Source organism: Rhinolophus hipposideros, assembly GCF_964194185.1.
Source record: "Rhinolophus hipposideros genome assembly, chromosome: X".
Lineage (NCBI taxonomy): Eukaryota > Metazoa > Chordata > Mammalia > Chiroptera > Rhinolophidae > Rhinolophus > Rhinolophus hipposideros.
This window is the reverse complement of record NC_138046.1, coordinates 55,274,240-55,299,923: the sequence shown is the minus strand read 5'-3', so window position 1 is coordinate 55,299,923 and position 25,684 is coordinate 55,274,240. Positions and strand designations below refer to the sequence as shown.

The following is a 25,684-nucleotide window of genomic DNA, read 5'->3' as shown; positions in this document are numbered from 1 at the left end:
CTGTGGCTAGTTGGCCGTCAGCTGTAACCTGCAAGCCATTGGCCACTAATATAACGGCTGTGGCTACGCTAGCAGAAAGAATGGCGGCTAGCAATAAGATGGTGGCTGGCAAGCACGGACTGCTGTTAGGACGAGCGGGTTGCAGCTTATGTACATCCTGCTTCCTGTGTCTCCAGCCCAGCCGCCAGCGAGAATATATTGGTTTGACTCCCCTATCTATGGCTCCGTGGGTGTTCCTTTTTGGCCTTACCACGTCCTGCGTTCTTATGTGGGAAGCGGGAGCAGAGACCATCAGAGACCGCCCCGCCAGACGCCCCGCGTGACAAATGGCACAGCGAGCAGGATCCCCTGCATGACAGAGACATTCACGTTCCATGAGTTGAGGGGATATGTTGTAAAGGTCAGTTAGCTAATACATATCAAAATTTGTAAATATCCATGAGAAGAAAAGCAACCCCTGACATTCAGGTGCTGGCCTGGCACTCACAGCTAGGCCTTGGTGTTCTCTTCTTGAACATAAACAACAATTTCACATACCATTAATATCAGATAAGGCCACTCTGTGACTGCAATGTATCAAGACAAAAACAAGACCACTCTGTAATCATGTATGAACACAGAGAAACATAGTCCCAATCACAAAACTGACCAATATACCTCCAATCTGGCTATTACGAGGGACTGCTACTTCTTTCCCTATCACTGTAGCCTTGCCCTAGTCTTCCCCATTCATAGAGTAAGGTTGATTTAGATGCCGAATCATAGAATTACTCATGCTTCCTGACAGCTTTCCATCTACAGCAAAGCCTCACTTCCTTAAACCCTCCCCCTATCACCTAACACAAGTCTCAATCCTATAATACGTCGTTTCTAAACCCTCTTATTGACGCACCCCATGATTCCCCACGGCGTGTGTTCTCTCTCCCTCTGCAACTCAACTTGTTCAAATACAGGCATGTTCCTGGTGGTATTTAGCTGGAGGGCACTGACACTGATGATTAAGACAAAGCGGTTCCACTTCAAGGAATTTATCATACAGAAATATTCAAACAGGCATACAGATATAAACAAGGATGCATCGATTTCCACAGGAAAAAGAATGTAAGAACATGCTAAAGAATATGAAAGAATATACTAAAGAGTATGTTGCACGGAAACCACAAAATGCTGCTGAGATAAATTAAAGGGGAGACCTAAATAAGTAGAGATATATTTTGTTCATGGGTCAGAACATTCAACATTGTTAAGATGTCAGTTCTCCCCAGATTGATCCACTAATTCAAAGCTATCGTGTTCAAAATCCCAGCTGGAGTTTCTGTAGAAATCAACAAGCTGATTCTAAAATTCATGTGTAAAAGAAAGAATAACCAAAATAACTTTGAAGAATAATACAGTCAGAGGACTCACACTGCCTGACATCAAGACATTATAAGGCTACTGTAATCAAGACAGTGTGGCATCACAAGTAGATCAAAGGAACACAATAAAGAGCCCGGAAACAGACCCATACATACAGGGACAACGGATTTTTGACAAAGATGCAAAGGCAACTCAGTGGAGAAAGAAGTCTTTTAAGAAAGTGATGCTGCAAAAAAGTTGGTTACCTCTATGCCAAAAGATGAACTTCAACCTATGACTTGTACCATATAAAAAGGACTCAAAATGGATCATAGACCGAAATGTGACACCTAAAACTGTAAGACGTTTAGAACATATTCTAAAATCTTTGTGACCTGGGTTAGGGAACGATTTTTGTTTTTTATATGTAGCACTGAAACACAACTGGTTAAAAGAATTATTCTTCATTAAAACTGAAAACTTCTGCTCTTCAAAAGACATCTTTAAGAGAATAAAAAGGCAATCCACAGACTGACAAAATATTTGTAAACCGTATCTGATAATAGACTTGTATCCAGTATATATAAAAATCTCTTAAAAATCAACCAAATGCACACCCCCAACTAAAAAAAAAATAAAGGGGGCCGTAAGATTTACACATACTTCATCCAAGCTATATGGATGGCAAATATGCATGTGAAAAGATGTTCCACACCATTAGTCACTAGGGAAATGCATATTCTGTCTACAAAAACATGTGGCTAATTTTTTTTTATTAAAGTTTATTGGGGTGACATATATTAGTAAAGTTACACAGTTTTCAGGTGTACAGTTCTGCGATACATCCTCTGTATGTCACATTGTGTGTTCACCACCCACAGTCAGACATGTGGCTAAAATTAAAGACTGACCATACCAAGTGTTAGCAAGGATGTGGAGAAATCAGAACTCTCATACACAGCTGCAGCAATGTAAAATGGTACACTTTGGAAAACATAAAAGTTAAACATATACCTACCATATGATCCAGTCATCCCACTCCCAGGTATTTACCAAAAAGCAAAGCATATGACCATAGAAACAGTTGTACACGAATCCTGACAGCAGCTTTATTTCTAATAGCCCAAATCTGGAAACAACCCAAATGTCCAACAGGCGAATGCATAAGCAAACTGTGGTATAGCCATATCGTGGAATACTACTTGGCAATAAAAAGTAATCACTATTGATACACATAACATGGATGTATCTCAAATAATCATGGTGAGTGAAAGAAGACAGACCCCCCCCACATCCATGTTGTATGATTCCATTTCTATAAAACTACAGAAAATGATAATGATTCCATATTGTCGTAAAGCAGTCAGTGGTTGTCTGGGGGTGCGGAGACATAGGGAGGGGTAGGAGGGAAGGATTACAAAGGGGTGTGAAGAAACTTTTGGGTTTGATGGACACGGTCACTATCTCCACTGTGGCGATGGTTTCACGTGTGTACACGTCAAAACTTATCGTATCGTATATTTTAAATACACTTTAACGTATGTCAATTACATCTCAAGAAAGCTATTAAATAGAAAGCATGTAAATATTAGATTGGAAAGACAAGTGGCAGAATACTTTAGTGCTATTTTTGCAAGAGAAGACATTTGTGCACGTTGTTTATTAAGAGGATATGCAATGAAAGATTAGGCACTATGCACCAACTGTGAACACACATACACAAAAACACTGAGTGATTCAAAAACATGTTGCAGAAGCGTATTTATTGACATGGAAAAACATTCACGATACACAGTCAGTCGGGGAGGGGAGCAAGTTACACACACTATTAACAGTATGATCTTCTTTTAGTTTCTTAACGGCTTAAAAACCTCAAAGCATATAACCCAGTACTTTCACACACTGAGAAATGAGTTATCTGACGTAAGTAGAATAAAAGAGTAATTCCTTACACTAAACAGCTTATAGCAACCCTTGCCTCCTTTACGTACTGGGAGTGCACATTTCACAGAGAGAGTGAGGGTGTGTGTATGCGTGATTGCACGTACTGCTATCTTGTGTGCGCATTTCCGCAACTAGATTATAAGTCCAAGGATATTATCTTTTATGTCGTTTGAAGCCACAAATGGATCTAAGCAGATACTAATGAACAAGTTAGCTTACTTAGGATGAACTGGTTCACTAACTTCTTAAGTGAAATGTTAATAAGCGTCCCATCGACACAAGGTAAAAATCAACAGGCGTTTTCAGCTCACGATGGAATAGTCATTTGATACCCCCAAAACGTCTAGCTCAAAGCTGGAGACGGCCACAATACTGTGACAAAGATGTAACTCACAATATGCACACTGTAATGAACAAAACATTTTGCAAGGCTCTTTCAGAACAGACAGCCTGTTATTAAGAGTTTGGAGATTGTTCAAAGTGTTCCCTTTTATTTCTGTCTCATTTTACATTGTCTCAATAATCACTTTAACTTCACGGAAGATGGCCATGAGTGTGTTATAACTCAAGTGATCGACAACTACAATCGAGCCCTTTCTGATATGCTCTTTTATGTTAATAAATATGGCCACGGCACTAACCAGATTGGCTTTTGCTTCTTTCTGGTTGAAGATGAGTTTTAATGCTGCTAATGCCTTTGTATTGATCATGTCTCTGGCTGCAGCTGGGTTCTCAGACAAATTCAACAGTACTTTCAGAACAAGATTTCTGGTTTTACGATTTCCCAGGGACAGCACACGAAAGAGCTCTGAAAAGTAATTGGCAACAATACGGTGATGGTTAGAGTCAGCAGTCAGTTGCCCTAGTATCTTTAATCCAGACTGCTGTCCGGGTGAGTTCAAGGGAAAACACGCCGTTTCCTCACACATATGCTTGACATGTAATTCAACCTTGCGCTGTCTTTCATCCCCAGAAGGAGGATTCAGAGTAATTACGGCCTTTTTCCTCATTTCAGAGGAAGGAAAACTGAGCAAGCTTTCAATAAGCGTCACCACACCCACCTCATTGATGAACTCTTGGGCAAATGGATGAACATGAATGACCCCCATTGCAATTTGAGCTACTTTATGAATGAGAGGATCAGTAGTTGACTTAAGTAAGGTAATAAGTTTTTCAAATTCCTCAGAATTCATGTAGCATTCCATTTTGCAAGGGCAAGCAAATGGCTTAATCCCATTCGCCTCCCTGAACCTGATTTGGCGTCTAATCTCCTCTATGGTCTGAATGCAAGGCTCAGAACCAAATGGGCACTCAGGGATAGGCTGTGAGCATGGAGGAGTGCTCATGGAAGAGCACACTGCTGCCAAAGACAAAGAAGGAACATTCTCCTCAGCTGAGGCCAGGACAATATATGAAGGAGGCCTTGTCTCAGATGGGACTTGGGATCTAAATCCTAGCACTGCTGGGGTTACAGCAGGGGCTTTGGGCCAGATAGTGACCTCAGACCAGTCCTTCGGCCTATTCTTTTCATTAATTTCATCCACAGGCTGCGGCCTAACTATCTTACTCACGGGTCTCGGATTAGGGTCAAAACTAGTTTCGTCTCCATCCCAAAACCAGTTCCCAACAACGTTCTCTTCCTCCTCCTCCCCAGCCCCTGGCCTAGCCTTGCAGCTAGCCCCGGCCACCACAGGCTCCAGCTTCCCAGCACAGGACGGGGGACCAGGATCAGCTCTCTCTTCATCCTTAGCCCTGGAACGATTACCAGTCTCTTCTCCCGTCCAGAACCCGGAACCAACACTGGTCTCCTCCCCAGCCCAGGAGCAGGCACCAATACCAGCCTTATCTTTACGCATGGACCTGGACTCTGCACTAGCCTCAGCCACACAACGAAACCGAGATACTCCTGTGGCCGCATCTTCAGCTTTGGGACTGAAATTTGCCAGGGATCTTTCTTTCATCTCAATTACAACCTTGTTCTTAGACACTGCCTTCGTCTCTGGTACTGAATCTGCCTGAGACCCTGCCTTGGCTACTGCTTTGGCCGGAGTCTTGGCTCCAGGCCTGACTACACCAGCAGCCTCTCTCTTTGCCTCGGCCTCCACAACAGCCTTTTTTGCAGTTTTGGCCTTGTTTCTACTCCGAGTCATGGCTGAAGCCCAGTTATATAGGTAGCCCTATACAGTCTTGGCCTTGGCTCTCAACCTGTCCCAGGCCGATGTCTTGACACTCTTTCACTGGATCAGAGAGAAACTTTGTAGCAACAGTTACAGTCCACTGTCGGTTCAGCAGGCACGCAGTCCCCTTGCCAAACACACAGCCTCTGTCAATGATACGGACAGAGGGCAGAGGCACTCAGGCCGAGGGAAGGTGATGGGTAATCTTCCGCCACGCCAAGGCCTCCACAGCCACCGCTGGAATCGGACCTGAGGGGGAAGAAGGAAATGGGCTTTGAATCTCTTCCATCTATGCAGGCAGCCACACAGGACATAACAGAGTAGACAGGGACTGTGTGGTTGGAGAAGTGGAATCGTAGAAAACTGTTACCTCGTTTTATCCCTTCCACACTCCCACGAATGCCCAACAGTGTCCTGCCCTGGCATTGCTACACTCTTTTCTCTGCACTGAATAGTAGCAGGGATGGTGGGAAAGCTTGCTGAAAGGGAGAGAGGCTAAGGAATGCCCAGGCCCCTTGGTATACACCACTACAATCTACAGGTCTATCCAGGTAGGCCGCACACCAACCTGACTGATCTGGTGCAATTTCCTCCTCCTTCCTTGCTTCCAGTGTTGATAAGCCCTACAGCTGAAATCACAGGCAGACCTAAGGACAAAAACACAGGAGGGATTGGAATTCTGAGTTTTGCTGGGCAGACACCCACTCTGCTTTCCAAACCCAATGCCTGCCCTTTTTCAAATCTACAGCTCTGGTTATACAGTTGACCCTTGGGGGACGACACGCGGGTTAGAGATGCTGACTTCGCGTGCAACAGAAAACCCACAGACAACTAAAGTCGGCCCTCAGCACATGTGGATTCCCAACCACAGAACTGAACCTTGAACAATGAGGGTTTGAACTGCAGTCAGTACAACTGCGTGGGTCCAGTGAACTGTGGTCACATGAAAAAAAATCCACGTGTAAGTGGACCCGGGCAGTTCAAACACGTGTCGTTCAAGGGTCAACTGTGGAACGACTCTGGCCTCCCTGGTCTTCCTCAGGGCTTCCCTCCCCATTTCCTGGGTATCTATCGATTACCCCATAGGCACGATCCTGGCTCACCCCACACCCATTTCCTATACGCAAATGTGAGGGCAGAGGTGTCTAGAAGATTGGAAGACAGTGGCTCCAAGATATGATCTGGACTGACTGACGTGCCAACATCCAATTCCCATCCCCACTCAAGAGGGGTGCTCACGCTCACACTCACCTTGGATCCAAGTGAATAGTTTTCGGCCTCTTTCTTAAATACGTTCAAAGCGAACAGCTACCTACAGATTTCAACAGGAACCTACAAAGGAACAAGCCTATAGATAGACAAAAAGGCCAAGGAAGGAAAACAGAGGAGACTGAGTGGGCCCAACACTCATGACAAGTGTTATAACATGCTTTCGTAAGTTCAAGGTCATGTTAAATGTCTCCCACCTGTCTGCTCCTCCCAAATGACTCCCCCTGCATTCCACTAAGACCTGCAGCTTGTCTATTTACACCTCCCAACTCTGAAGTCAGTCATTTTCCCAGCAGAGGCCACACCTCTCTCCCTGAACAAAAATGAGGTGCCAGAGTGGGTAGTGGAAAATACGCAACTGTATTTAGAAAGCAGGCAGTAATGATAATGGGGACGGTCATTTCCACAGCACCCCTGCATGACCCTGCCTTTTCCTCTTCTCCATGCATGCATAGATCCTACCTCATTCAGCACCTATGCCAGCCAGTCCTCGCAGCAGGGGACCTCTGGAGATGCGATCCTTCCCCCCAAAAAACAGTCCTCTAGCTGCAGAAGAGTCACGCCCTACAGAAAGAGGTAGGGGCATTCAGCCAAACACCAGGAAATTATGTTGATAATGGTAGAAAAGACATCAGGTTAATTAATGGGCAGATACTCAGAATTCAGGTCCTAACATCTCCTTTTCAAGGATCAGGAAATAAGCAAAAAAACAAAGAAACAAAAAAATGTCTTCCAACTCCCATGGTTCCTCAGGTATCCACCCTCAGGAACTCCACAACATCTGTGGGACTACCTCTGCCCCGAAATGACAGGGACTGGGCCGGGAGGATGGAGATGATGCTTAGGTTTCCGGAACCAGCAAGTAAAGAAGCAGAATGACTTCATGCGTTCTAAATTGCTTGTTCCAAAACCTCCCCTCTATTCTAAACCACCGCCCCCCAGTATCTCAACATATTAAAGTGGGCTGGGATGTCGAGAAGACAGATTCCCCAAGGACAAAGGTGGACTAACAGCGCACTCTTTATTTCCATGGACCCTTCCTGTCAGAGTTGATGGGTTCCTCACCCCGCCATTTCCTTGCATGTATAGGGTGTAAAATCTAAATATGCAAGGCAATAAAACTGCTGTCTTAAGAGAAAGGCACACATTTCATTTTCGTGTCTCCCCCCTCCCTTTTTCCCTCCCCCCCACCCCTCCCCACCCCTCCCCCCCCACCCCTCCCCACCCCCACTCCGGTTCCAGCTGTTGTTTCTCAGTCTAGCTGTGTAGGACTCAGCGCCCTGGCCCATGTGGGAATCGAACCCACGACCTGGCCGATAGGAGCACAGCGCTCCAACCGCCTGACCCACCGGGCCGCCCCTCATTTTGGTGTCTTCTTAATCTACCCAGTCAGTACCCCTTTCGCTGCCGCGCAGACGGCAGACTTTGCACCAACGAGGCACCTGTGGGAAGGGATAGCACCAAGGACGCGGGGCCCAACAGGCCCCTTTCCAGAATCAGGGCCCGGAGTAGCCAACACCCCCGCCCCGCCGCCCTCCATCCCAGCTCCGGCTCAGGGCTCCGCCATTTCTCCCGCAGCAGCAGCCTCCCCCACCGGCCTCTCCCGGAAAGCAGGCTGGGGGGAGGCCGCGTGGGTCGCTTCCCCAGGAGCCCAGGGAGCCTCTCAGGCCCCTCCCGGACCCTGGGCCGGGCCCCAGCCCGTCGCCTCCGCGCCTCCGCGCCTCCGCGCGGGCGACCCCGGAGCTGCGCACCTCTCTCCAAAACCGGCTCGGACCCGTTCGCCGCCTCCGCCTCCTCGCCAGGATGCCAGGGGCTGGGCGCGGGTCGTAAGCTGCCGAGAGTGGGGGGCCACCGCCCGCGTCCAGAGCACCCGCACTTGCCTTTCCAGGCTCGGGCCCGCGTGGCCTGCCTCCCCTCCCCTCGGACCTCCTCACTCGGATCCTCCCTGCCTCGCGTGCGCACCGAATTGCAAAGAGGCGTCCGGCCCCCGCGCCGCTGCGCCAAACCCGGCAGGGGCTGCGCAGGATGCGGCAAGAAGCGCTGGCCGCGAGGGTGTCGGGAAAGCGGGGCGGAGGGAGGTCGCACCAATGGGCTCAACGCACCCGCCTCCGCTCGGCGCCCCCCAGTTCCGACCCGGAGGGGGCGGGGCCGGGAGCAGCCCCAGCCTGAGGGGCAGGTAACGCCAGCCCGCCTCAGTGGACCTCCGCGGCCCCCTGCCGGGAGCCCCCACGACGTTTCCGGCCCTATAACCTCTGGGACCCCGGGCAGGTCGGGAGCAGCAGCGCGTGGATACAAAGCGCCCCTAGGTGTGTCTGGCCCCCTCCTCGTCCAACGCCCCGTCCCCCTTCCTGGCCGTCATCCTTCCAGGACGCTGATGGGAGGGGGGCTGGGAGAATGCTGGCTGGGAACCGACTGGCCATCGAAGGCCAGACCGACCCTGAGGTCCTGAGGTGCCCCCCCCCCAGTTCTTTCATTGTTTGGGGGCCTAGGGAGGAAAGTGGAGAGGGGGCTGCCACGGAGGCCTCACCACTGCCCCCCTCCTAAAGGCAGACCGAGACCTCTAACCCTGGGAGAGAATCCACTGCTATGCGCCCAGATTCATTCTTGCTGCCACACTGCTTTTTGATCATTCGAAATCCTAGCACATGTTATTGCCATTTTGCCGTCCCCACAGTTGCCCAAGAAAGAGGACCTTTCCCTGTCAGGACCCCACTGTCTGTCTGTGACCCCACAGCCAAGTGTCAGGTACCAGGTAGGGACCGTCCTGGTTCCTCTTCCTGTCCTCTGTCTTGTCTTGCAGTCCCATCCAAGCTCTCATGATCTTTGCCAGTGTGCAAATGTGGCAGGGATTAATTAGAAGCAGTTTAGGTCTCGGCCATTTGCCATACACAGTCCCTGTGCAGCTTATCCATTAGAGCTGTCAACACAGTAATCATACATGTTGTAAATTCCCTGATAATCACAAAATCTGCATTACATCTCAGTCTGGTTCTGATGCTTACTCTCTATCCTCGAGCTGTGCCTGTTTTTGTCTTTGGCACAGTGTCCTGCTCGCTGCTCCATTTGTCGCGCGGGGAGGCCTGCGGGGTCTCTGCTCTCACTCCCCACATGAGAACGCAGGCTGTGGTGAGGCCAAAAAGGAACACCCACGGAGCCATAGGTAGGGGAGTCAGACCACTATGGTCTTGCTGGCAGCTGGGTTGGAGACACAGGAAGCAGGAGCCACACTATCTGCAACCCGCTGTCCTAACTGCAATCCGCTCTTGCTGGCTCAGCCACCATCTTCTTGCTAGCCCCCATTTTCTGCTACCGTGGCCACAGCAGTTATATTAGTGGCCAGTGGCTCACTGGTTACAGCTGACGGCCAACGAGCCACAGCTGATGGCCATCCAATCACAGTTGATGGCCATTTACTACCTGAGCCAGCACCTTTCCACATGAGGCTGAGAGCCTGGAAACTGTACTCCTTTGGACTTTACACTTCCAAAGTCCAAGTTTCTCCCTCTGTGCTACCTGTCCCTCAAAACTAGTTCTGTCTATTTCATGAAAACAAAACAAAACAAAACAAAAAAAACAAACAAAAAATCCCCACAAAAAACAAAGAACAAAAAAACCTGACTCTAGTACATGGTATAAACAAACAAATGCTAAAATCGGAAATAATAAAATACTGTGTAAGTATACAGAAGGGAGGAATTACTTCCTACCAAGGGGCAAAGAGTAAGGGTGAGGGTGTCAGAAAGACTTCAAACACACCTAGCATTTGAGCGGAGCCTAAAAGGATGAGTATGGTTCCCGTAGGCAGAGAACGATTGTGAGAGCACTGAAGATTGAGTGAACAGTGTGGGGAAAGGCACAGAAGTAGTCAAGCAGAGGGGATAGTTGGGTTGGGAAACAGCAGGAGAGTCCAGTGTGGCCTGAGTGCAGGCAAAGTGGAGCAGGGCTTGGACAAGGGTGAGGCACCTGAGAGGGAGTGCCTCCTGAAACTGTGTGTGTCCTTATCTCATTCCAGCCCCTACACTGACTTGGAAGGATGCGTTGGGAGGTGGAGACAGAAAGGTGGACTTATATGGAAGGGTGCCGGGCCTTGAAACCCTGCATAGGGAACCTGGTGGTCTCCTATAGAGGAGATCTCACTGAAGGCTGCTCTTTGGAAACTGGGGGCAGAGAGTGTCAGTGGGTGCTAATCGTCCGGCAAGGCTGTAAGAACATACCTTGCCTTCATTTATGACTGAAGAGATGACAATTTCACTCAAACTTTATCCCGAGGCAGCAACATTTTAGGTCAAATGACATGTGAATGGACCGTGATATTTATTCCATGAGCTAGCCCGTAATATTTATCCAGAAAGGGGACAGAAACAAAAGAGCCATATGAGTGATGAGGTCTTTACTTCATCTACACTCCCGAAAAACATGAGGGATGATCGTGGCCAAGGAGTGATCAGAACCCAGTGATCACAACCTTCATTCTTGGACGGACACACACACCAGTCACCCCGCCCTCTGGCTGAGACGTTAAAAACCCACAGGTCTGCTTTGGGATGCCCATGGGACTTAGAGGTATCTGGCTAGGCCGCAATGTGAAGGTCCCCAAATATGAATGCAGAACCCCCAGCAGGACTTCTAACCTGAGGGAGCTCCGATAAGAAAAGAAAAAAATGATAGAGGATTTAAAAATCATCTAAATGCAGGGCTATGTCACACAGGCTACTTTTTCACCCATAATATACGGGTGGGCTCTTCCTCCTTCACTTTGTTGTTGATGTATGATGCACAGATATTAATCTAAGGGTGGCTGCTAAAAATAGGGATGCATGACACCATTGCTGCAACATCAGTTCTTTGACACCAACCACCTGAAGGTAGCATCAGACTCCACAGATTTAAAGGGACAGTCCCCAGCAATACTGTCCCCCTTCAGATAATATGCCAGTTACAAGTCTTGGGGAGCCACCCATACTTCTGACTGACCAGTTATAAATTCAGCGGTTCCCATGACCCCCTCAGATGTGATAATTTCCTAGAACAATTCACAGAATTCACTAAAAGTGCTATTCTTCGAATTATAGTTTTATTATAAAGGTTACACATAGGACAAAGTCTGGAAGGGTCTTAGACACACAGCTGCCATGCCCTCTTCCCACGGGTTCCGGGCATATATCCCCCTGCCCGGATATCAGTGTGTTTACGAACCAGGGAGCTCCACAAAGCCCAGGGTTGTTTTTTTTTTTCCTGGGGATTTCATATGTAAGCACAATTAAATCAGTGGTCACCTGACTGAACCCCAAATCCAGCCCTCCTTCCTGCAGTGGCCAAAGTTCCAACTCTAATCACCTGGTTGGTCCTTCTGGTGACCAGGCCCCATCATGAGGCCACCTAAGGGCCCGCCAGAGATCGGTTCATTAGCATAACAAAGACAATCCTATCACTCAAGGATTCCCAAGGTTTTTTGAAACTGTGCCAGGAACCACGGAGAAAGGCTAGATCTATTCTTTCTATACAACACCACGTTTGAGGTATTTATTCTCCTATGTCAAACTCTAAAAACACACAGACACAGACCAGAGACAACAGAGCTTGAGTGGAAAGACCACAACCTCAACGTTGGCCACCACACTTAGATTACCTTAATTCTGGAGCGTGGAGGAAAGACGATAACCAAGGAGGCAGGGGTAAGAGAGGAGGAGGTAGTCCTAGGCCTCAGTCTGTAATTTTACCCCACTTACCCACTGTTCAATGCTAGCTTTTCAATGTAAACAGGAGGGCCTGAAGTCGTATTACAGCAGCGTTTCAGCCTATAGTGAGGATAAAAATAAGGATATGAGTAGTGTGGACGGAAAAGGGGCCACATGTTAAACCTGACAAGCTCAGGAGAACTGAAAATAACCACATAGGATGGCGTGAACATAAACATCCTCACTAAGGTGGGCCATGGCGGGAAGTTACATCCTTGGCCTGTAGCTTCCTTGACAAAGGTCAGTCTTTACCTTAAGTGAGCCTATCTGTGGTCTTTTTGCATCTAAGACAACATACCCTTGGAATGTCAGAGTAATCCCTTTTTCTGGACCCTCCAGGGGGCACAATCCAGCACACCAGAGCAGGAAACTACAAAATCCCTCACTGCTATCTCGTTCCCCAAATACCATCTCTAGGTGCTGTAAAATGCTATTAACTATCCTGTACCCACCAATGTGAAAAAAGCATGTGTCTCTCCATTTTGCTTTTTATCCAATCCCAGAGATTTCCCCACTTTGCTTTCTCTCACCCTCTTAATCTACAACCAATGGATTTCATGTAACATTCCTCCTTTGATTCTAGTGTATAAAATAAGTTGCAAAACGGCCATCTTCCGGAGCATTTTCTCAGTCCCTTGAGACTTTGCTTCCTAGCAATTGTCGTCAGTTTGGCTCAGATAAACTCTTATAAGCTTTCTCTTAGACTGGATGTTTTTTCGTTGACTGTAGGTTAGGGGAAGGAACTACTTCCTAGGGACACTTTCCTAAAGTGCCTTAGTAGCCAGCCTTGGGGCATCAGGGGGGTAATATTCTGTTAGAGAGAGAGGACAAGGACTTAGGAAGGGCTGCTACCTAGGATGAGAATGGGGGTGGGGGGCAAGCCCTATGAATCGGGCAGAGAGCAAAACACACTGAAGAGAGCCAAGTGTCTGCAGAGGGGAACCTATGAGACCAGGCATAAAGCAGTTTCTGCAGGTGTTTCCCAGAAAAAGCCTGCCCTGCGACCCAGGAATGAAAAGGGAGGGAGCCTCAGAGGTAGTTGCCCCAGATGGGAGGAAGCTGCTGCCTGGGGCTGAGATCCAGAGATCCTCTTGGGGGCTGAGAAGCCTGACAGTATCCCAATGAGAAATCCTCCGTGAGGGGCCCACCGCATCTAGGTTCCCTCCTCCTGAGTCCGTCCGCCTCCCTCTTCCCTAGAGCTGCCCAGATTGGGGTTCGTTCCTCTCTCGCATCTCCAGGCAGCTGGAACCTGGGAGCAAAATGCAGACGTAAACCGCCCTTCTTCTCCCCCACCCTACCCCAAATCTGAGCCGGTCTCAGCCATCCATCCCCATCGTCAGGAACAGACAGACCGCGTAGAGCGTGAGTGGCGAACAGATGGGAGGACAGGGGTGTTGCGCAAGGTCCCCATCCTCACACCTGCTTTTCCAGAGCCAGTGGCAGCACCGGTTTACACGAATTGGGTGGCCACGAAGGTCACTTCACCGCTTCCTGTCTCTGGGCGTCCCCTGAAGCCAACTGCCTCCATGTGTCGTCCACCTCCCCCACCCACACCGAGAAACGCAGACTGAAAGACCGCGGTGCGGGGTGCGGGGTGCGGGGTGCGGGGAGCGCGGGCGGGGGCGGGGGCGGGGGCGGGGCGTTCAGAAGGCCGGAGGGGGCGGGAGGGTCCCAGGCACTTACTGCACCGGATCTAGGCTCAGCCACCGCGTCCCGCGGATGCCATTTCGGGGCCTCGCACCCACCCGGTCCGCCAGCGAGCGATCGCCGCTTCTCTCCGCGTGTGCCTCCCGCAGGATGACTTCCTGCCTCTTGAGCTCCGCGACAACAGACAGCCCTGCTAAGACGCTCGCGACCGGCCGCGGGATTGTTTCCTCTACCTACAAATGCTGCCGCTCGGGTCGCTCGAGAGAGTAGTTTCCAGGCTAGTGCGGCGTGGCGAAACACCCCACACGCCCCCACCCTAGCGTCCCGCCACTCCTCCCGCGGCAGTCGGCCGGTCCTCACGCGCGCGTCCTTCCCCACTCTTTTGCGTGCGACACACCTCGAGGCCCGCCCAACGGAGGGCGTGCTCACGTGACCCACCGTCGGCCCACGTGACCTCGCGGGCGGCCTGTCTGCCACAGCCCTGCAGCACCGGGGACAGCAGCTCCTGACCGTGGCGAAGACCGGGAGCTGGAGGAAGGCGGGGTAGGGAGCCCGCGCTCCAGCCCGAGGCCTGGCCTTTGCCCTGTAGGAGCCCAGCGATGGCGGGGGAACATTCGATGAGGGGTTTGGAGACGATCTGACTTTGAATGTTCTGTCTAAAACTCGGGGCGACATCTTAAAGCACACACACAGGATCTGTCCTGAAAAATCTTGATAGGCAAAATAACGCTGAAATTCCAATTTCCAGCACGGGGATGATCCCTGTTAACACTTGTGGTTTGTGAAGGGAGGCAAAACTGCTCCTTTACCCTATTTCCATAAATCTCGCGTACTAGAAAGGGAGAAAAAAAAGCATGCTGCTCTGCCAGAAAAGTTACACAAAACTTGGGTAATGACAGCACAGGTTACTGGATATCATTTCAGTGCAGTGCTCCGCTTCACTCTCTTTTTTTTTCTTTTTCCTTTTTTTTTTAGTTTATTGGGGTGACAATTGTTAGTAAAGTTACATAGATTTCAGGTGTACAATTCTGTATTACATCTTTTATAAATCACATTGTGTGTTCACCACCCAGAGACAGTTCTCCTTCCATCACCATATATTTGATCCCCCTCACCCTCATCTCCCACCCCCCACCCCCTTACCCTCTGGTAACCACTAAACTATTGTCTGTGTCTATGAGTTTTTGTTTCTCATTTGTTTGTCTTGTTCCTTTGTTGTTTTTCGTTTATGTACCACATGTCAGTGAAATCATACGGTTCTCTGCTTTTTCTGTGTGACTTACTTCACTTAGCATTATAATCTCAAGATCCATCCATGTTGTCACAAATGGTCCTATTTCATCTTTTCTTACTGATGAATAGTATTCCATTGTGTATATATACCACAACTTCTTTATCCATTCATCTATTGAAGGACATTTTGGTTGTTTACATGTCTTGGCCACCGTAAATAAAGCTGCAAAGAACATTGGAGCACACGTGTCTTTATGTATAAATGTTTTCAGATTTTTTGGGTGGATACCCAGGAGAAGGATTGCTGTGTCATACGGTAATTCTATTCGTAATTTTTTTGAGGAATTGACACAGCATGTTTTCTACATTGAGAGGCTGGTGTTAACTGGTAGATATTTTGTCCGATACTGGAAATGGCTTATGTCCAGTGGAACGCATAACATCCATGGTTACAACTGATTGCACTTAAGATATTAACTAGTTTTTTATTTAAGCCAGCAATGTTATCCTAACATTTATGAATCTTCTATGTGTATATAAAATTTAACGTTATTTTGTTTTTATTGTGATTATGCACACATATCTCCTTCAGCCCCTTTTGTAATCTCGGCAGTTCTTCATTGTGTTGGAAAATCTTTCAAATGTTCATTTCTAACTTATGAGTCATAATTTTACCTTCTCAACAATTAACAGCATCCTCAGACAAAACAGAAATAACATTTTCACTGTGCCTAAAAAATAATAAAACCTATTTTGCACAAGTCTGGATTCCCTCTCCAAACCAAGTCTATCCCTGAGTTCTGTGGTTTCTATCTGAAAGTATGGCGTGACCTTTTCACTTAGTAATATGGAAGATATAACATAAAAGGTATCGTTTTAAAGTGTACGATTCAGTGGCATTAAGTACATTCACAATGTTGTGCAACCATCGCCACTGTCTGTGTGCTTCCATAACCCTGTTGTCACTGCAAACGGAAATGTTAGGATTTTTTTAAATGAAATAGTCATGTAAAAAAATTTGGCATCTTTGTACAGTCGAGAGATGAATATAAACATAACTTGGATAATTTATTTTTCTTTAAACATTTCATTTAAAAAGCTAGTTTTCCTTAAGTCTTATTCCTTTCTGTCTTTTCTAAGTGGTTTATTCTCTAAAAATTATTTCTAACGCATACAGTTTATTCACTTATATAACTGTATCCTTTCTAACATGTCTGCCTATAACTTGAGGCACTAACTGTAAGCATATTAAAAGAAAAAGTCCTGTCATATTAATTTTTCAATCTCCCTAATGTTTATCTCTGACAACTGTTTTTAGCATGGTAGATTTTTTTAATGTTTTTTTTTAATTAAATTTATTGGGGGTGACAATGGTTAGTAAAATCACATAGGTTTCAAGTGTGCAATTCTGTAATACATCACCTATGTGTCACATTGTGTGCTCACCTCCCAGAGTCAGTTCTCCTTGCATCACGATATATTTGACCCCCTTTACCCTCTTCCACCACCCCTCCCCCCGACCCGACCCGCTGGTAACCACTAAACTGTTGTCTGTGTCTATGAGTTTTTGTTTCTTTGTCTGTCTTGTTCCTCCATTGCCTTCAGTTTTATATCCCACACATGAGTGATTTTATTCTAGGCTGTGGAATACATGAAGTTTCTTAGAAAATCATACTGAAATTTCATAGAAATTGTGTTTATTCACACACGGTTTTAAAATGGGATCTAATTTCCCATAGATGTCACTCACACTCTTCTCTATTTCACTGGACATAAAAGCATGATTGTCATTTCATGCCAACGAACAGACCATTTTTAATAGCTGAATGGGATTTCCTTAATACTTTCTTTGGACTGGGAGCACAAAGAGAATCTTAACTCCTGACTCCATTTAGTTGGTGTGCTATTCTACTCCTTAATTCTTTAGGTGGTACTGAAGCAACACCTGTACTTTTGAGTTGTAAAATGTGCAGATTTGGCTGACTTAGGTCTCTAAACCGGCCTCATTCCAACTGCATCCCTAACTAAACGTGTCTCACCTATTTCAGGCAGACAGGGTATGTCCTCGCTACCGGAGCAGATTTTCGAGTTACACACTTTTCTTCATACCACCACTGCTCACTCCCAATAATGACCTAATGGTTTGTCTTACCCTAGCCCTCGGCGACCAATTTAAGTGGGTCCCTCTTCTCGGAAGCAATCCTCAAGTACCACGGCCCACAGTAGTCTTTTCCTTCTTAAGCTCCAGGAATGGAATTTTCCAATGAGATTATGTTTGTCATGCTACTGATTATCTATGTTTGTCAGTGTGCACAAAGTACCTGCATCTGGATTTTACACTGAAGGAGGGCCACTTCTGCCAGTTTTCACACAGAACTTTATTGAAAACACAGACTCAAATAAGGAACCATTTGTTTAAACAACAAACAGCAGGGTAGCTTACATAAACGACTCCGTTCATTGGAAGCTCAATACGTGAAATATACCGCAATATGGATGGCAAGACAAATATCACCACATGTGTTTTCAGCTCTGATGTTCATTTGGCATCCACAAAATGAGCCAGCTCAAACCAAGAATTGGACCAAGTTAACATCAGCTTTAAAAACATAAGTTACAACATAAAACCAGGCTGTGAAAACGAAAGCCACTACTCAGGGCTCTTTGGGAACAGCAGGCCGATCAGAGGCAGGTGGTTAATCATATTATCTTTGTTGTCCCCCCTCAGGGTCAGGATCATGTTGATTGTCTATCTAGGTTTGTAGGTCCTTGGCTAAGTTCTCAAATTCATGGAATGCAGCAATAAGTGGCTCAAGACTGAAATCATCATCAATTAAGGCCATTGTTCCGTTCCTTATAGTATTACTGATATTCCAAAACATTTTAATAACAATTTGACTGTTATCATTTGACTCTTCTAGTATGTTAAAAAAATAAGACCCACAAATATCGATAGAGCTTTGGCACTGTATAGTTTTTTGGCCACTACGGCATTTTCAGACAAATTCAACAGCATTTTCAGAACGTGAAACTTTGTTGTTGCGTCTCCTGTCACCAATAGGGAGAGAAACCCAGACATAAAATTGGCAACCAGTGTGTGATAGTCAGTAGTAGTAGTGAGGGATCTAAGCAGCCCTAATCCAAGCAGCTGCTCGGGGGAATCCACGGTTTGTGCAAGGGTTTCCTCACACACTTGACATACATATGTCTCAATCATGTTTAGATTTGGATATGGTGGAGCCATGAGGATCATACTTTCCAAAAACTGTGTCCTAACTCGGGAGGAGGGATAATTGAACAAGCTTTCAATAAGTGAGACGACACCCGAATCCTGAATGAAATGTCGGGTAAATTGAGGAGCACTTCTCATACCTATTATGATTTTAAATAGTTCCTGAAAAAAAGGATCTCGGATTTTGTCCATTAACAGGAGTTCTTCAAACTCTCCAGAACCAATTTTAAGTTCACACTGGATGCAGCTGCAGGACCAACTCTCAGGCTCTGCACTCTCCCTGGTCCTAAGATGCTCCCGAATTTCCCGGACTGACCTGTAGGATGGTTCCTACTGAAATGGGAACTCAGGATCAGGCTGATCCGGCTGAAGCACAGATTCTTGCTCTTCCCCTTCTGGGGTACGTTCTGCATCCTGGGGCTTTCCCTCAGACAGTTCAGCGAATGCAGCTGCTGCTGCTTCTTCAGAAATTCTAAAGGGGCTTGGGGATGGGAAACCGACGAAATAACAAGGACCAGGTTTGAACTCAACGGTGACCTCTTCCCAAGTTTGGGGCCTGGATGATGTATTTATTTCCTCAGCTGAATCGCGGAACCTGGGACTAGCCTCGTCCACCAGATTGAGATTTAGGTCAAAGCGGGCCTCATCCCTGTCCCAGAATCACGACCCAAATATGGCCTCTTCTTCAGACTCTGGCCTGGTCTCTTCTCTGGCCACAGCCCCCAAACTTAACTTTTCCTCAGTCCCGAACAAGGATCCACTGATGGCCCCCTCCTCAGCCCCTGGTATGGACTCACAGATGGCAGAAGACCTGGCCTCCATACCGGCCTCTTTCTCTGCCCAGAACCAGGACCCAGTGATGACTTCCTCCTCAAACCTGGGCTCCTGTTTGACCCTATCACTGTTATCAGCATCTTTCTGGGCCCTGGGCTTCAAGACGGTACTGGGCTCTTCCTTGTCTCTGGGCCTGAATCTACTATCGGCCTGTTCTCCAGGCACAAACCAGGACTCCTTAAAGTACTCATCTGCAGACTCAGAAGCATCCTCTATCTTTGTCCTGAGCTTGGACCTAACATTTGCTTCATCTCTGACTCTGGGTCTGAACAAGTTATTGGTATTTTCTCCAACCCAGGAGCAGAATGGGTTGCCGGACTCCTCCTCAGACCCAGACTAGGAATCAATATAGGAATCTTGCTTGGATCTGGGACAAGACCTGGCGTTAGGTTGATGTTTAGCCCTGTGCCTGGACCTGGTATTGGCCTCTTCCCTGGGCCGTGATCTGATACTGGCCTCTTCTCCAGCCCAGAAGGAAGACATCATAGAGACCACATCTGCTGACCAGAATCCAGATTCATTAGAGCCCTCCGCTCTGGCCCTGGGCCTGGGATAGCACCAAGACCTGGTATTAGTTTCCTCCCCTGATCCAAACCAGGGTTGGATTCCTGTCTGACCCTGGGAGCCAGGAAAGGTCTCAGTGTCCACCGTGAGCAGTTCCCTATCCAGAGACAGGGCCACAGGTTTAGCACCTGAGCCACACTCACTACTGAGCAGTGGCCAGGCTACTGCATTGGTCTGGGGCTTGCCCTCTTTTGGGGGCATTGCCTCAGCCCCAAACTCAGTCTGGGCCCAAGCCTGGGCTTCTTCCTTATGCCTTGGCCCAGGGATTGCCTTGGCCTGTTTTAGGACATGCCCTACCTACTGCCCCGGTCTTAGTTTTGGGCCTTGCCCCAGATATTGTCTGGACTTCACTTCTAAACCTTGCCCCAGCCATTGCCTGGGACTCAGTTTTGGGCCTTACCCCATTCATAGACAAGGACACAGTTTTGGGCTTTGCACCATTCATAACCTTGGATGGAGTTCTGCCTTACCCCAGGCATTACCTGGGCCTGGGTCCTAACCTTGGGTCTGACCACCATCGGAACTTTGTTCTCTGTCTCAGCCCCACCCCCAGCCTCTTCTCCAGCCTTCTTTTCAGGCTTGGCCTGGGCCCCAGGCTCAATCTCAGCCCCAGTCATAGTACCAGTTACAGGGAACATAGTTAAATATAATACCAGTACCACAGTCCCTGCCTCTACCACAGATCTCTCACAATTCTGTATCTTCATACTACCGATTTTCGGTGATTCAGGCCATACAGTTGGAAATAAGAGTTAGAGTCAATCACCAGTATACCATTCAACCAGCTTCCTTCCCAAGACCAGCCTCAGCCAATATCACAGACAGAGTGCCGAAGAGGCACAACCAAGCAGGGGGAGGATGGATGGTTCCCAGGTGGTGCACATCTATTGAGGGTGTTGCTCAGCAGCAATTCCAACACGGCCAGAGATGCCACTGGAGGTGGATCTCGGGAGAGAGAAGGACACGGGGCTTTGAGTCTCTTTGAATTGTGTCGGTCCGTGCAGGGACACACACACAGACTGGACCTTGAATTCTTGGTGGAGCTGTTGGGCTATTAGAAAGTCCCTCTGTTACATTCGTTTTGCCCACAGCTACCACACTATTTGGCCTGCCACCACACAGGTGTGAGGTCGGTGGGAAAATCTGGTGGCAATGAGAGAGGCTGAGGAGTCCTGAGACTAGACCCCAGTCACTCTTGGGCCTGCGTCGGTCACCACTACCACACCCGAAGTTGTATCCACTGTCATACCAACCTGCTCTGATGTGGTGCAATTTCCCACTCCTTGCTTTGTTCCAGTGGTACCAATTATGCCCTAGAGCAGACAGCAGGCTGTCCCATGGACAAACATACAGGAGAAAATACAGTCTGAGTGCTTGGTTGACAGGCAGACACCCTGACCCCTGACGCAAACATCTCTCTGTTTAAGGGTCCAATTTGTCTAACGTTTCCTGTCTCCTGGTGTCTGATCTCAGGTCTTCTCCTCCCATTCACAGCCCAATCCACACCTACCCCAATATTCCTAATATCTCCTGCAGGAAATGGACAAGGGATGCTGGGGCAGTGTGTAAATCTGGCAGAGAGCAGGAGAGGTGGATCAAAGACCTGCCACTTACTCTGTCGCCATCCCCTGCATTTCCCCTTTCGCATCAGACTCCAGAGAATTGAGCCTGTCTCTTCCTCCTTTCCTTCCTTGCAGAAGTGACCGGTCTTAAAGTAAGCTTAGGGACAAATGGACGAAAAGAAAACACAGTCAGGAGACCATGGTAGCAACTGAGCACTTGGTGGACAGACCAACACCAATGATGGGAGTCCACATGTGATCTGTCTTTCAACATTTAAGGTCTTCTAGGTAGAACGTTCTCGTTTTACTACGGCCCTCTGTTTCAGGGTTCCAGATAACGACATCTTTTCTTGACATCACAGTTGTCCCATCGCTCCCGTCTTCAATTCTGAGGATTCACCACTAGGTGCACCACACCCCTTTGCCTTGGGCGGCATAAATCTGGGGAAGGGCGCCCGCATATTCTAGAAAACAGGTTGTGCAGTGGTACTTGTAACTGTGACTTCCGTCTCACCCTCGCCTCCGAGCCCCTTTTCCTACCCCCAGTTAAGGCTGGAGGTAAGGGCGGAAGCCAAGGGAAGTGCCTAGTACCTGGAACTGGAACAGATGGAACTTTTGGGATTTATTCCTGGATGCCTGACCCTCTCTGGTCACAGTCACCCACCCCAATTGGGGTCTCCGGTCACTGGCGGCTGCCCACCCCCCACCCCCACACACCTCCAGAAACGCACGCTATTTCCCTGCTCCAACTTTCTCTCAAGCAGCTCCGCAGCAGATAGATGCCCCCCAGCCCACTGGGCACACAGCAGAGACCTTGGCATCAAGGAAGCCCCTGTGGGAAGGGACAGCCCCCAGGCCTCGGGGACCAGCAGGCCCTTTCCAGAATCAGGGCCCGGAGTAGCCAACGCCCCCGCCCCGGCGCCCCCCAGCCCAGTTCCGTCTCCCCCGTTTCTCCCGCAGCAGCAGCCTCCCCCACAGTCATCTCCGGGAAAGCTGGCTGTGGAGAGGCCTGCGTGCATCGCTTCCCCAGGAGCCCAGGGGGCATGTGAGGCCACCCCTGGGCCCTGGGCCCTGGGCCCGGCTGGCGCCAGTCGCAGCCACACCCTCCGCGCAAGTGCCCTGGCGGCCTCCGCGCAGCGGTTCCACCTCCTCCCGCGCAGCCTCCTCCCAGGCGACCCGCGGCACTGCGCACCTCTCTCGGGGACCGGCTCCGACCTGGTGGCTGCATTGGCCTCCTCGCCAGGCTGCCAGGCTGACAGGCGCTGGGCGCCGGTTGTAAGCTGGTCGGGGTGGGGGGTGGGGCATCTCCCGCCCCCACAACACCCCCACTTGCCTTTCCAGTCTCCGGGCCCAGGCGGTCCGCCTTCCCGACTCTCTGAGCTCCTCACAAGGATTCCAAGTCATGCTATTATTAATATTTTAATTTCTCAGGCATCACTTTGACAGAATGCAGGAGGAAAAATAAGAATGGGCAACTACCATTTTGAGGGCCTATTGGATGCCACATGCTGTAGCTTGCCTTTTTTCACAAGTATTTTCTCTTTAAGTTTTCAAAGCAATACTGGAAGGTGGACATCATTACTTCCTTTCTACTCATGGGAAGATACTAAGGCTCACAGAGTAGAGTACACACTCAGAGAATTCCAGGGAGGCGTCAAATGGGCACAGAAGCCAACTTGATGGGGCTCATACTGGCCAATTCTGTGACAATGTGAGCATCAGTAATCATGCTGCCAGACGGTAACCCTTTGAGAGAAGCAGGAATCTATGAGCATGCTAATATCAATAAATACATGACTACATTAATAATTGATGAGGAGAGCGGGAACGTCAATTTATAAATCTAGATGGAATGACAGATTTACAAAAGCAACAGTTAACAAGTATCATAGTAATGAGTTATTCAGGCAAGAATCATGAACGAATTTTCAGTCTGTACCAAAACCCCACAGCAGTCACCGAGTCACCACGGTACCCATGCTGGCCAAGGAAAGCTGGGAAAAAGCAAAGAGCAACCATCCTGAATAGTTTTCTAATGTGTGCTAGGAAATAAGCAGAGCTGACGAAACACACAGTAGTTAACCTCAAATATCCCTCATGATAAATATTCCTCACAGATTTACCTCACAGACAGACAGACAGACAGACACACACACACACACACACACACACACACACACACACGTATATTCATACACACTGTCTCCCTCTTTTCCTTGCCATCCAAGAAACCAGGATCATCGAGGCGGTTGTGTTTGAGCATAAAGAAAAAAATTCCACAATTCAATTAAAGCCACACTAATAAAGTTAAATGCTACTAAATTATTTCATTTCAGAGACTGATTTTCTAGAGATGACCTGTCAAAGTTTCTCTGGAACATTTTTCTCCTTGGTTTCAGTACCTGGCCAGTAATATCTAAAAGCTGATATGGAAATCTAAGCAAAATGAATATCGTGTTGGTAGATTTTGTCCACATGGCAGAGCCACAGTGCCCAGATATTTGATCAAACATTACTGTGGATGTTTCTGTGAGACTGCTTTTGAATGAGATATACATTTAAATGGTGGACTGAATAAAGCCTCATCCTCCCATAATGTGGGTGGGCCTCATCTAAATAGTTGAAGGCCTGAATAGAACAAAGTGCTGGACTCCCCTGAGCCTCAGGGAATTCTGCCAGGAGACAGCATTTTGGACTTTATCTAAAGCATCAGCCCTTTGTGGGTCATCAGCAGACTGCCTTCAGACTCCAAAGGTAACTCTTTCCTGAGTCTCCTGCCTGTAGGCCTCCACCATCAAATTTTGGACTAACCAAGCCTCCATAATCTCACGAGTCAATTCACTAACATAAATCTCTATCTATATATAAACATGTAGAAGAGGGTAAAGGGGGGTCAAATATACTAGGTGTGACAATTAAGTTCATGAACTTGCCACTGTGCGCTTACATTGGCAGCACTGTACTAGCAGCTCGGTAAGGTTTCACAGCCTTGATATCTCAGTGTCTCACAGCTGTGTTCCTGCCGACGTGTGGCGGTGTCTTGCTGAGTGGCATTTATTATTGTTGTCGCGTGTCTTTGTGTGCTGTCGCGAGAATGTCTGAGCTTAAATTAGAGCAACGAACAAACATTAAATTTCTTGTTAAACTTCGCAAGAATGGAAGTGAAATCAGGGATATGTTAGTCCAAGTTTATGGGGATAATGCCATGAAGAAAACGGCGGTGTACAAATAGATTAAACGTTTTTCTGAGGGGAGAGAACGTGTCACTGATGAAGAGAGGTCAGGGCAGCCAGCAATGAGCAGAACTGATGAAAATATTTCAAAAATTCATAGAATTGTGTGAAAAACTCATCAGCTGACTGTGAGAAGTATAGCAGACCAAGGAAACATTGATAGAAAAAACAGGAAAATCTTAACTGAAAATGTAGGCATGAGAAAGGTGTGTGCAAAAATGGTCCCGAAGGAGTTCACTGATGAACGAAAGCAAAGGAGAGTCAAAGTTAGCCAAGATTTTTCGGAGAGGCAAGACAATGTATTGGGCCATGTTGTCACTGGTGATGAAACATGGGTGTACAAACTCAAACCTGAAGCAAAGCATCAAAGTGTACAATGGAAGTCAGCCAATTCTCCACAACCGAAAAAGTTCCGTCAGTCCAAATCAAGAGTCAAAACGATGTTGTTAACCTTTTTTGATATCAGAGGGATGATGCATTATGAATTTGCACCAAGTGGACACACCGTTAACCAAGTTTACTATTTGGAAGTGCTGAAAAGGCTGCATGAAAAAGTTATACAGGGGCACCAGTCATTCGGGACCCCCCCGCCAGCTCAGGAGCTGCAACCTCATCTCCTGCCTCTAATAAACTATCCTCCTTTTAAAACTTTTTGCCTCTCCCTGGTCCGTGTTTCTATTCTTGGGTTTCAGGAGACAAGATCCAGGCCCACACCCAGAAACTGTTGACAGATCCAACATCACCTACATCATTTGGGGGCTTGCTTGGGATTGAAGGAGAGGTAAATATTATCTGTGCCATTCTACTTGCCCACTCTATGGGCCTTCATCATTTTTTTTTGTCTCCTTTACTCTATCATGAAAACAGTAGGCCTCCATTGGTCAGCCATTTAAATGCAAAAAGCGCGGCTGCT

The 25,684-nt window shown here is 47.8% G+C and overlaps 2 protein-coding genes across 9 annotated transcripts; both read right to left on the bottom strand.

The window, feature by feature from the left end:
• Nucleotides 1-3,074: 3,074 nt before the first annotated feature.
• Nucleotides 3,075-14,515, bottom strand: LOC308495410 (G protein-coupled receptor associated sorting protein 3-like). 8 transcript variants are annotated; one of them, XM_081043564.1, is made up of 6 exons: nt 14,150-14,515; nt 12,358-12,526; nt 7,191-7,292; nt 6,711-6,791; nt 6,028-6,106; nt 3,075-5,708 (listed from the first exon to the last, which is right to left on the bottom strand). In XM_081043564.1, the coding sequence occupies exon 6, from the start codon at nt 5,430-5,432 to the stop codon at nt 3,789-3,791; it is 1,644 nt and encodes a 547-aa protein (XP_080899690.1). In that variant the 5' UTR covers nt 5,433-5,708; nt 6,028-6,106; nt 6,711-6,791; nt 7,191-7,292; nt 12,358-12,526; nt 14,150-14,515; the 3' UTR covers nt 3,075-3,788. The 8 variants fall into 8 exon arrangements, with proteins under 8 accessions (XP_080899690.1, XP_080899687.1, XP_080899686.1 ...); XM_081043561.1 differs by having other exon boundaries at nt 6,711-6,807; nt 12,458-12,526; nt 14,150-14,496; XM_081043560.1 differs by having other exon boundaries at nt 6,711-6,807; nt 14,150-14,494.
• Nucleotides 14,516-18,051: 3,536 nt separating this feature from the next.
• Nucleotides 18,052-20,593, bottom strand: LOC308495018 (G-protein coupled receptor-associated sorting protein 2-like; the record flags this gene model as incomplete). The annotated part of the gene is given in 8 exon segments (XM_081043015.1): nt 18,052-18,099; nt 18,103-18,279; nt 18,282-18,908; nt 18,912-19,238; nt 19,242-19,748; nt 19,752-20,256; nt 20,258-20,352; nt 20,459-20,593. Coding segments are annotated over 8 exon segments (2,421 nt in total).
• Nucleotides 20,594-25,684: the final 5,091 nt, after the last annotated feature.

Excerpts from the sequence above, each read along its gene's own strand:
- LOC308495410 (XM_081043564.1), bottom strand. The coding sequence starts at position 5,432 with ATGACTCGGAGTAGAAACAAGGCCAAAACTGCAAAAAAGGCTGTTGTG.